General features: G+C 44.3%; 1 protein-coding gene across 1 annotated transcript in view; it reads right to left on the bottom strand.

Moving 5' to 3' along the window:
- The window catches only part of LOC108710748 (importin-8-like), a 45078-nt gene that overhangs the window by 14096 nt on the left and 18666 nt on the right, over nt 1–12316 (bottom strand). Inside the window, exons 13-18 of the mRNA XM_018251908.2 lie at nt 12227–12316; nt 11976–12141; nt 11720–11880; nt 10909–11034; nt 10756–10822; nt 10380–10505 (exon numbers count right to left, since the gene is read on the bottom strand). Of these exons, the coding sequence (XP_018107397.1) occupies nt 10380–10505; nt 10756–10822; nt 10909–11034; nt 11720–11880; nt 11976–12141; nt 12227–12316 (736 nt within the window). The remainder of the gene's footprint in view (nt 1–10379; nt 10506–10755; nt 10823–10908; nt 11035–11719; nt 11881–11975; nt 12142–12226) is intronic.

A 12316-nucleotide genomic window follows, 5' to 3' on the forward strand; every position in this document is an offset into this window, starting at 1 on the left:
CCTGACTGTTTGCAGTGAAATTCCCCCTTCATTTACTGCTGTGGATAGGAATTATCAGACGGTTGCTGCTGGGCAGGGAAACAATCATACTTATGAAGAGCAGGGGGAGCCCCCGCCTTACTTCCCAGCCGTGCAGAACTCAAGCAGCTTTGTTTGTTTCCCTGTAGAGCAGTCGGCGACTGTGTAGAGATTTGTATTGGATTTTATTTTTGCCTTTACATCCCCTTTACTGTTTCCAACTCCAGCTGCAGGGACAAAGATCATGGAGCCAGATTTAAACAGATAAACTGGGATTCAATTTGGAGGATGCTTTGCTGCAGCCACTGGTTATGGAGAGTTGGAGAAAGTTTGTGTTAAAGGACATGTAAACCGTTACCACCGTTAGGTTGGGCACATATTCCCCACACAAAAAGCATCATTGTCTCTGTATTGGGTCAGGAAGTTTCTTATAAAAACGGTACACATTTTTTAATGTATCCCCTCCGTTAGCCTGCACTGTAGTGTTTTCCTGAATGCAAGATGTGCTTCAACTAGGTGCCCATTTTCTATCGGCTACATCATCATTTATATTTGTATATCCAGCCACGCCTGATGACCTTGCTCAGAAGTTTTTTTTTGTAATGAAAATTTATTAGCAAGTATGTGTAATCCTACTCACTCCTACATGTAATTCCACTCACTCATATGCATAATCCCACTCACTCATGCATAATCCCACTCGCTCATATGCATAATCCCGCTCATACTCCAAATTCCACTCACTCATATGCATAATCCCACTCATACATGTAATCCCACTCACTCATACATGTATGAGTGGGATTATGCATGTGAGTGAGTGGTATTATGCATGAGTGAGTGGGATATCATGTATGAGTGGTATTATGCATATGAGTGAGTAGGATTATGCATATGATTGAGTGGGATTATGCATATGATTGAGTGGGATTATGCATAAAAGTGATCTGGATTATGATGGATTATACATGAGTGAGTGGGATTATGCACAAGTAAATGGGATTATGCACAAGTGAGCAGGATTATGCATGAGTGAGTGGGAGTGGGATTATGCACGAGTGAGACGGATTATGCACGAGTGAGACGGATTATGCACAATTGAGCAGGATTATGCACGAGTGATTGTGATTATGCACGAGTGAGACGGATTATGCACAATTGAGCAGGATTATGCACGAGTGAGTGGGATTATGCACAAATCAGTGGAATCATACATCCTTACTGTTAACCTTTTAACAACCAGAGTGGCAGTTATCTAAATATTTCAGAGAGGCCGTTCACTGATTACATTTTTATGGGGGGGGGGGGGGGGGTTTACATGTCCTTTAAACAATACAAAAACTATAAAATCCACATTAGATTACATGACAACACAGGACCCAGTGCAGTCTGTATATTCCGATTATTAATCAGTCTTGCTGTATCGGCTTCTGGCAGATATTATTTGACTTGTGCTGTTTTGATGATTTATGATGATCCATAAGCAGCCCAGACGACACTGAGCATGTGCACAGTCTTGTCTTGCAAAGTTGTATAAATGAGTTTTAAGATGACATCCCCCTGTGGCCAACTTTGAAATCATAAATCATTTGTTTGATTAGGCTTTATTTATTTTGTTTTTAATGCCAAGATATTAAGGGATACATGTACTGTTAATATGAATGAGTTTTGTTACATCGCCACCTGCTGGCCATTTTACCACCAGTCTGACCACCAAGTGGTCAAGAAACTGTCAGGAGAAAGAAAGACACTGCTCTGATGTTCTTCTGCTTAGGAAATATTTGAGAAAGATTTCTAATTTTATTCCTAAGCAGAAGAACATCAGAGCAGCCTCTTTCTTTCTCCTGACAACTTCCTTGACTACTTGGTGGTCAAACTAAACTAAATAAATGCACATTGCAAAAGTGCTTAGAATAGCACCCTCATCAGTTTTACATTAACTTATTTTTTAAGGTTTACTTATCCTTTAATTTAGTAAATCAAAGTGATCTGAGAATTTATTATGGGGCTGCCAGTACATTACAGTGCAGTAGCTGAGCTCTTCTTGACCATCCTTGCAGCATGTGCCAAGAACTAGAATGAACTGAAATGAGCAACAGATCAGGCAGGAATGGCTATAAAAAAAAATCTGCACATGCACACTGGATCCTGTTTCTCTTTTGGTCTCACATTAACCTGCAGCTGGCTCCTCTCCGACTACTTTCATAGTCGAAGAGATAAGGACAGCTCAGAGAGAAAAGCTGACTGGGCTTAACGCTAGAGCAGGAAGTAGGTGACAGGAGCAGGGGAATTCCTCTTATTATTCAGAAAGAGAGATTTTTGTACTCACCATTAAATCTTTTTCTAAATTGGGGGACACAGGCATCATGGGGTGAAGATCCATAAGCTTGGAGAGTGGACACTAACATGTTAATTGTGACTAATCCTCCTGCTCTGGGCTTCATCCCCAGCCTCCTCCTATAGTATTCAGTTTTAACCGAAGAGGAGATCTACTCATGGCAACCCAAAACAGAGAAGGAGTCTCTCCAAAACCCCTCTATACACTGAAGTTAAGACAACCAAGGTTGCACATTTTTGTTACTACTGTTTGCGAGTATGTTTATAATCAGGGAGGGAAGGCCTATGTCCTCCAATATAGGTCAAGAGAAAAAAAGATTTAACGGTGAGTACAAAAATCTCTTTCTCTTGCCGAATTGAGGGACACAGGCACCATGGGGATGTCCCAAAGCAACCCCTGAGGGTGGGACACTGTAACTCTTAGTAGGTGCTCAGTTAAGAACTATCTGTAACACCTTCCTCCCGAAGCTTGCTTTGGCTGAAGCCTGTGTGTGAAGCTTGTAGAAGCGTGAGAAGGTATCTAAGGATGCCCAGGTAGCCGCTCTGCAAACTTGTTCATAGTTACATATGTAGCACACTTAATGTTTGTACCTGTAAGACTGCTGAGTAATGTAGTCCCCCCATGCCTTCCACTACAGTACAGAGGAACTAGTTAATGCTTCAGACTGCAGGAAGGAAGGGATTTTCTCCAGCCAATGATAAAGGAGTCAGTCTGTGCCCTGCCCTCTCAGCCAGGAACAGGATTCAGCCTGGAACAGGAGGGGAGACCAGCCAGCATGGAGAGATGTGCTGAGAGATCTAGAGACTGGGGGGTTGTGTTCCAGCCTGCTGAGTGACCAGCCAGAGAGAGAGACTGCTATTAACCTGCAAGGGGAGAACACTGCAGTGTGCAGCCTGCTTGAAGCTGTGTGATGCTGTTCCCTGGAGGAAGTTTTTTTGTCAGCACCCATTGTGATCCAGGAGTACAACAGTCAGCCATCTTGATAAGGAGAAAGCCACAGTGTGGCAAGAAGCAAGGTTCCTTGTCAACTGTAAGTTATTAACCCTTGTGCTACCAGTTTAAGGAACTTTGGGAGTTATAAAACAGACATTATCCTGCTAGTCCATTGGAGGGTGAGACATATTGTGCAAGGAGAGCTGACAGCATTGCTGCACACTTCCAACAGCACCAGAGGGAGCACCATCTGTACCCTTACCAAGGGACACATCACCAGTTCTTTTATTGTGGTTACATCCAGGGAGATAATCCAGTTGTACAGTTCAGCTGCAACCTAAAGTGGTCAGGTTGTGCCTGTTGCACTGCCATCTTGTGTGCCTGGTTACTGGGGCCTTGGGCTGTCACCTGGTTAAGGAAAGCAGACTCATATATACTACAGCCAACACCTACTGGTGCGCTACACATAGTTACATAGTTACATAGTTAAATTGGGTTGAAAAAAGACAAAGTCCATCAAGTTCAACCCCTCCAAATGAAAACCCAGCATCCATACACACACCCCTCCCTACTTTTAATTAAAATTCTATATACCCATACCTATACTAACTATAGAGCTTATTATCACAATAGCCTTTGATATTATGTCTGTCCAAAAAATCATCCAAGCCATTCTTAAAGGCATTAACTGAATCAGCCATCACAACATCACCCGGCAGTGCATTCCACAACCTCACTGTCCTGACTGTGAAGAACCCCCTACGTTGCTTCAAATGAAAGTTCTTTTCTTCTAGTCTAAAGGGGTGGCCTCTGGTACGGTGATCAACTTTATGGGTAAAAAGGTCCCCTGCTATTTGTCTATAATGTCCTCTAATGTACTTGTAAAGTGTAATCATGTCCCCTCGCAAGCGCCTTTTTTCCAGAGAAAACAACCCCAACCTAGACAGTCTACCCTCATAATTTAAGTCTTCCTTCCCTCTAACCAATTTAGTTGCACGTCTCTGCACTCTCTCCAGCTCATTTATATCCCTCTTAAGGACTGGAGTCCAAAACTGCACTGCATACTCCAGATGAGGCCTCACCAGGGACCTATAAAAAGGCATAATAATGTTTCATCCCTTGGGTTAATGCCCTTTTTTATGCAAGACAGAACATTATTTGCTTTAGTAGCCACAGAATGACACTGCCTAGAATCAGAAAATTTGTTATCTACAAAAACCCCTAGATCCTTCTCATTTAAGGAAACTCCCAACACACTGCCATTTAGTGTATAACTTGCATTTATATTATTTTTGCCAAAGTACATAACCTTGCATTTATCAACATTGAACCTCATTTTCCAGTTTGCTGCCCAGTTTTCCAACTTAGACAAATCACTCTTCAAAGTGGCAGCATCCTGCACGGAACCTATAGTTCTGCACAATTTAGTATCATCTGCAAAAATAGAAAAACAGTACTTTCAATGCCCACCTCCAGGTCATTAATAAACAAGTTGAAAAGTACAGAACCCTGTGGTACTTCACTAACAAAACTGGTCCAATTAGAAAATGTTCCATTAACCGCCACTCTTTGTAGTCTATCTTTTAGCCAGTTCTCTATCCAGGTACAGCTGAGGCCTGATGTCTAATTGCCCAGGATGTGCTGAGTGACCTTGTGGAATGTGCTTTTACTTTCAGTGGAGAGTTTCTCCCCTTTATCGCATAAGCTCTTATGATGGTGGACCAAATCCATTTTGCTATGGTTGCCTTGGTCCCCATCCTGGGCCCACTTGGAATAACCAAAAGTGCTTCAGACTTGCGTATCTCTTTTCGGTCGGGTTCTTGGGCTCTGGGCAAAGAGAGGGTACCACAATATCTTTATTTAGGTGGAATTCTGACACCACCTTGGGTAAGAAGTCAGGTGTTGGTCTCAATACCACCTTATCCTTGTGGATGATGGTAAAAGGAGCTTTGCAGGATAGGGCAGCCAGTTCGGACACTCTACGCGCTGACGTGACAGAAGAAAGACCACCTTTTCCGTGAGTGTGGATAACGCAATAGTGTCTACTGGTTCGTAAGGTTCTTCCTGCAGGACTGAGAGTACCAAGTTGAGATCCCATGGAGGAATTGGGTATCTATATGGTGGGACTATTCTCATTGCTGCTTGTAAGAATGTTCTGATATTACTCCGCAGGTCTAGCCTATTCTGAAAAAGGATGGACAGCGTTGAAACCTGAACCTTTAGAGAACTTAATGCTAGGCCCTTGTTGAGGCCTTCCTGAAGGAAAGACAATATGCCACTCTCTGTTGCCTTCTGAGGTTCCTTGTGATTGGACTCACACCATCCTATGAAAGTCCTCCACACTCTGTGGTAGATCTTGACCGATACTGGCTTTCTTGCTCGAAGCATAGTGGGAATCGCAACAGATGGAGCTTCCGCCATCTTTAGGACTGCAGTCTTAAGAGCCACGCCGTCAAAGCTCAAACATGAGAATTCGGATGGCTGATTGGACCCCGTGTTAGGTCGTCTCTTTGTGGTAGGTGAAAGGGTAGAGCAATCGTCAAGTCCACTATGTCTGCAAGCCACATCCTTCTTGGCCAAAAGGGGGCGACCAGTATGGTTTGTGTTCCTTCTCGCTTTATCTTCTTTAGGACTCTTGGAAGTAGAGCGAGAGGAGGAAAGACCTAGGCCATGTTGAAGTCCGAGGGAATCAACAGTGCATCCACTGCGTGAGCCTGAGGTTCTAGACTTCTTGCTACAAATCTTTGGACCTTGCAATGCATCTGGATGCCATCAAGTCTACCTCTTGTAGTCCCCACTTCTGTACTATCATCTGGAAGACTTCCTGATGTAGACTCCATTTGCCTTGGTCTAGAGTTTCTCTGCCATCCAATTTTCGATACCTGGGATGTGTACTGCAGATATTGCAGGTATGTTGTTTTCTGCCCATAGTAGAATCTTGCTTGCCTCCTCTAGTGCTGCGGGTGCCCCCTTGGTGGTTTATGTAGGCTACAGCTGTAACGTTGTCCGACTGTATTCTTACTGGGAGCCCCCACAGAAGTGTTGTGAAGTGCTCCAGAGAGTAAACTATCGCTCTTATCTCTAGTAAGTTGATCAGGAGTAGTCGTTCCTGAGCCGTGCACGTCCGAGCACACCTCACTAACCTGGTTACAACAGTCCATTGATGGTTGAGGAAGGGTTTTCCCAGTATTAGTCGTGGTGGATGTGTCCACCAGTTGAGGGAGAGTTTGACCTGTTCCGGAATGACTATTGGGCGGTCTAGGTTCTTGCAATCACTCCTTTAATGATGTAGAATCAGGTGTTGAAGGGACCTGGTGTGAAACTGGGCACAAGGAATAGCTGGAAATTATGCCACCATCGTACCCAGAGTCTGCAAGGCTGTTCAGAGAGTCACTGGATTGTCTCCCTTGAGTGAGATAATACTTCTCTTTAAGGTGGTTGCCTTTTCCACCAGAAGAAACATTCTTTCCTTCCTGGAGTCCAGCATTAATCCAAAGTATTCTATGTTTTGTGTTGGTGAAAGGTGGGACTTGTTGTAGTTGATTACCCAACCTAACCTGGAGTACCTGAGATGTGTACTGTTACTGGCTATGTCCGAAGACGGGCCCTTTATAAGCAGATCGTCCAAATATGGGATGACCGTTACTCCCTTGTTTCTGAGGCTCTCCAGTGCTGCCGCCATAACCTTTGTGAAAGTGCGCAGGGCTAACGAAAGGCCGAACAGTAGAGCCACGAAATGCCAGTGATTTCCTGCCACATAAAATCTGAGGTATTTGTGGTGGGAGGGGTGGATCGGTTTATGGAGGTAGGCATCCTTGACGTCTATGAATTCGATCTCTACCATAGATGCAGACTGTATGGACTCCATCTTGAAGTGGCATTTTAAGTCCAGTACTGGCCTTAAGGAGCCATCTTTTTTGGGGACCATGAACAGGTTGGAATAGTATCCCTTCCCTTGATTCACTGGGGGTACGGGCTGAATTGTCCCTGCCAACACGAGGTCGTTTATGACTGTTCTTCCCTTTCGGGGGCCCGTGTGGGTAGTCGGGAAATGAAAAATCTGCATCGAGGACGCTGAACAAAATCTATAAAATAACCTTGGGATACCACATGTAGGACCCATTGGTCTCTTACTTGGCTTTTCCTCACCTCCCGAAAGAAATTGAGGTGTCCGTCTAAGGGAATCCCTTCGGGGGTGGGTACATCTTCATGCGGACGTGGATTTGTCATTGGAGGGCTTGGTCTGTCCCTTGGCAGAGGTAACACTGGCGAAAGGTGGAATTGTTTTTTTCTGCTTGTGGTTTCGTCCTCTGTCCTTGGCGAAAGGGACAAAAAAAAAGGGTCTTCGCTTAAAAGTAGGTCTCTTAGGCCTGGCCTGTGGAAGTAAGGTGCTTTTGCCACCAGTGGCCTGGGATATGAGCTTGTCTAGCTCGGCCCCGAAGAGCTGTTTTCCCTGGAAGGGAAGGCTCGCTAGGGATCTTTTGGAAGGGAGATCTGCTGACCATGTTTTCAGCCAAAGGAATCGTCTGGCAGCAATGGATTGTGCAGACACTTGGGCAACCATTTTCACCGTGTCCAGGGATGCGTCACAGATGTAGGCTGTAGCATCTGGTATTTGTGAGAGAATAGAGTCTGTAGTGGGATCCTCAGACCCGATGAGCTGAGCTACTTGCTCTACCCAGACTTCCATAGCCTTTGCCACCCAGCCAAAAAAAAAAAATGGCAAAAATCGGTCTGAACGCTGTGCCAGATGCTGTGATTGCTGCTTTGAAGAACCCTTCAAGTCTTTTGTCATTGGGTGGGTCGACCACCGGAGGAGCTGACCAGAGATCTATGTTCTCTTGTGGGAAGGGATAGGTTTGTGAGAATCTGGAGATTTGTACTCTGTGGTCAGGAGTCTTCCATTAAGACTTAATGATCTCTTCTAGCTGTTCGTATGCTGGAAAGATGTATGAGCTTTAGTTTTGTCTCTTAAAGCTATTCTTTGCCGGTTTTATGGTTGAAGAAGTGTCTTCTATGTTAAGAGTCTTTAGTACCACCTGTATGAGACATTCTACTTCACTGTGTTCTGGGCATTATCTTGGTCTGGATCAGGATGTTCCTGGTCCGACTCTTCCTCAGAAGGGATTTGCCCTTCCTCGTCTGAATGAGTGAGAAGTTCACCTGGAGAGATGGGAGGTGAAACAGTGGTGCGGTTTGAGGAAGTAGGATGGGTGTCTGCTACTCTTGGGGTAGACAGACATTCAAGGACCTTGTCTAGTGTTTTAGGGATGCGGGCTAGGTTGTGCAGGCCAGCAAGTGAGAGGGATAGTGCCCGAACCAACTCAGAGTCTGTAGTGGGTGCACTGGAAGCTGGTGGAGGTGTAGGGCTGGAAGTGTTGGGCCTACATGCTAAACAAACAGGGTCAGCCGAAGCACTTTGGAATTTAGACTTGCAAAGTGTACAGGCAAGGAAGGTAGCACATGTTGTCTTGCGAAAGGGTGCTGAGGACTTGGAGGTCCTGGGCTCCTCTGTTTTGTCTGCCATTATAGCCAAGTAAGACAATAAACTGTTCCTCTTTTTTTTTTTTTTTAAAGGAGGAGAGCAGGGGTTGTCCGCCACGTGTGCTGTTGGGTTTAGGCAAGGCTGGGTCTGTAGCGAGAAGGGAGAGAGCGCGTAAGGAGTCAGGGTCGGCGGCTGAGGCGCGCAGAAGTAAACTGCACAGCAGGAGAGACAGGTCTAGTGCAAGAGAGTACCTGTCAGCTGCTATCCGCGAGGGTCCGTGCAGGAGAACTTACGGTGCTGTAAACAGGTGCTCCTTCTCTGCCGCCAGAATACTCCTAGTCCCGGAAGTGCGTCACTGAGAACGCGCAAAGAGAGGCGCGGGAGTTTTGCCGGTTCAGGACACAGAGAGTAGCAGAGGCGCAACAGTGCTTAGGAAAAAGGCCTCAGGCTAGAAGTGCTTGCCGAGTAAGTCGGAAGGAAGGGGGGAAGGAGCAGTTTTTGTGAGAGCTTGTTTAATTAAACTCACCAAACCGTCCAGCTTGAATTGCCCATACATGTCTGCCCCTGTGTATAAGACATATCCGTAGTGTCTGTCGAAGAGCTGGTGCAGACCTACGAGGAGCAGGAACTCAGCTACGGGGGGGGGGGGGGTGGAGCGAGCCTGCAGTACTCCGTGGAGCGGGGAGGCTATCGGGCGTTGTGGTAGGTCTTGAACCTAGTCAGCTGGAGGGGCACATAAAGCGAGCTCAGGTGCCCCTGGTGTGGCATGATCTTAACCGTGGTCCTGACCATTTGCTCCAGTCCTCTGAGGACACTAAAAGAAGCTGAATACTATAGGAGGAGGCAGGGGATGAAGCCCAGAGCAGGAGAAGGAGTCACAATTAACATGTTAGTTTCCACTCTCCAAGCTGATGGATCTTCACCCCATGGTCCTTGTGTCCCCCAATTAGGCAAGAGAAACCAGATTAAACTGAATGCAGTGACTATGGTATGCTGTTCTGGGAAGCTGAGTCATTTTAGAGTTAGGGGAAAAAAAGGTTTACTTATTCTTGAATATCTTGGAATTAAAAAAAAAACAAAAAATAAAAAACAATAAATAAATAAATGTACATTGCTTAAAATTAGGGATTCTGCATTTTTCAGCAGGATACGGATTTCGGCTGAATCCTTCTGCCCGGCCAAACTGAATCCGAATTTGCATATGCAAATTAGGGACGGGGAGGCAGATTGCGTGACTTTTTGTCACAAAACAAGGAAGCAAAAAATATTTATATATACCCCTTCCCACCCCTAATTTGCATATTCAAATTAGGATTCAGGTTCGGTATTCGGCCAAAAACTTTTTGCGCAGAATGTTAGGCCGAATCCAAAAGAGTGGATTCGGTTTACTTATCCTTTAATGAAAGTGTTACTAACTCTGACAGAACCTCTGTTCTACTAACGAAATTCCACCAAGCACACCATAAAAAAAGTTAATGACTATATATATATATACACACACTACTGTATTATATATATATATATATTTTTTATTTTTTTTTTTTTCTAACAAAAGCACCCTTTAGTGGCCAGAACTTTTGAGTGCATACAAACGAGATCACAGACCTGTAAAATACTCATAGCAGTCCCTCTGAAAGACTTCAAACAGGATCCCAAGTAACTGCCACATCTGAGGGGAGATGGTCTGGTTGGTCAGGCTGTAGGACAGAGAAAGGATCTCCTCGTAGAACTCTGCAGGGAAAATGAATGGTTTCAAGTTCAGCTAAATGGTGCCTGGGCTTTCCGCTTCTGCTGGCCCCAATGATTTGGGCGGCTGCTTGATGATGTGCAAAAATACTTCTATAAAATAAGGCAGGCTGGTCTGCCCCCTGAACCCCCGTAACATCTGTTATAGCAAGTGAGGCACTGGTAAGTAACAGGGGCTGGGCTAAGTAGTTTTTAAAGTGATACAGACACACTTCCATATAATCACCAGCATTACCTATGATATGCTTCTGCAGCACAAGTCCAATGATCTGCAGGCATATCCCCTCCAACTGCTGTTTTATCTGGAGGAAAAAAAACACATGAAACCCAACAATAAGTATTATTACAATAATAAAAGGACAGTCAGAGTGAGATCCAGCTCATTTACCTCCTTGTGATCCTCCACAACAGTCAGTACAATATCAATGGTGTGCAGGATTCCCATAGCCATCACTGTCTTGTCCTCCACTTCATCGTACTCGTCACTCTGCAGGACCTTGACAAATATTTCGGCCTATATTGAAAAAAAACACAACAGAGAAGTGTTAAACACACTTTAGGCTTAAAGTTAATGGCTAAAATGTTCTTGTAGAGTTGCAGGTTCACCTTTAAAGTTAACTTTTAACGTTAACGTCAACTATTCGCCACCAAAACCTGCCGAGTTCATGTATAAGTCAATGGGAGACAACCAGGGACCAATTTGGACATGTTAGTAGTCTTCCTGACCGAGTATTATTTGAAGAAAAAAAAATCGAATCAAGTTTAATTGAATTGGATTCGAGTTTTCGGGGTAGGGGATATTCGTCCGAGTTTTAGATATTTTTTTTTTTATAAATAACCACCAGTCAAATTTCTGGTATATTCAAATTTAATATAGTTTTAAAAAAAACTTTGACCTTTAATAAATGTGCCTCTTATTGTTATTGTTTCCTATTTAGTACTTATCTTTCTATTCAGCCCCTCTACTATTCATATTCCATTCTCTTATTCAAATTAGCACATGCTTGCTAGGGTAATTTGGACCCTAGCAACCAGATTGGTGAAACTGCAAAACGAAGAGCTGCTGAATAAAAAGATAAATAGCTCAAAAACCACAAATAAAAAATGAAAGCCAATAGCATATTATCTCAGAATGTCATGCTACATCATAACAGTTAATTTAAAGGCACACAACCCCTTTAACAGAGAGAAATACTTACTAGATGTCTCGTCATGTCCACAGCAATGGGCGCCACCTCCTGGCTGTATTCACAGATCATCTTCTGAATAACGTTGGTGAGGTCGTCGTTCTCCGTCTCTCGCACTATATGAAGTAGCTCCTGCATGACGGGACGAATGTACGGCCTCATGTATTCTTTAGCTGTCGTTGATTTTAGGGAATATTTGGAAAATGTGAAAATAATGGCACAAGCCCAAATGGTTATTTCTTTTAACAAGGGATCTTTTCCCACTTACCGGCACTTTGATTGCTGATCAGTGACTGCAGAGCAATGGCCGCCTCCACTTTCACCGGCAGCTCCTTGTCCTCGATAAGACTCTTCTTAGCCAGTTCAACTCCGTTCCGCAAGTTCATTTCATTGTGGAACTTTAAGGTGCTGAATGAATGGAGGACCCAGCAGGACTGGAAAAAAACCAGAACAGATTAACAATCAAATCTCAGGTTCTCTCTCCCTGGTTCTCAATGACCGGGTTCAATAGAGACTTACCCTGGCACGGAGATACCCCAGCTCCGACATAAAGAGTGGAAAGACGTGATTCTGAACAAAAACCTCCATCTGATCCTTGTACACTGATTT

The sequence above is a fragment of the Xenopus laevis genome, chromosome 3L (genome assembly GCF_017654675.1).
Source record: "Xenopus laevis strain J_2021 chromosome 3L, Xenopus_laevis_v10.1, whole genome shotgun sequence".
Lineage (NCBI taxonomy): Eukaryota > Metazoa > Chordata > Amphibia > Anura > Pipidae > Xenopus > Xenopus laevis.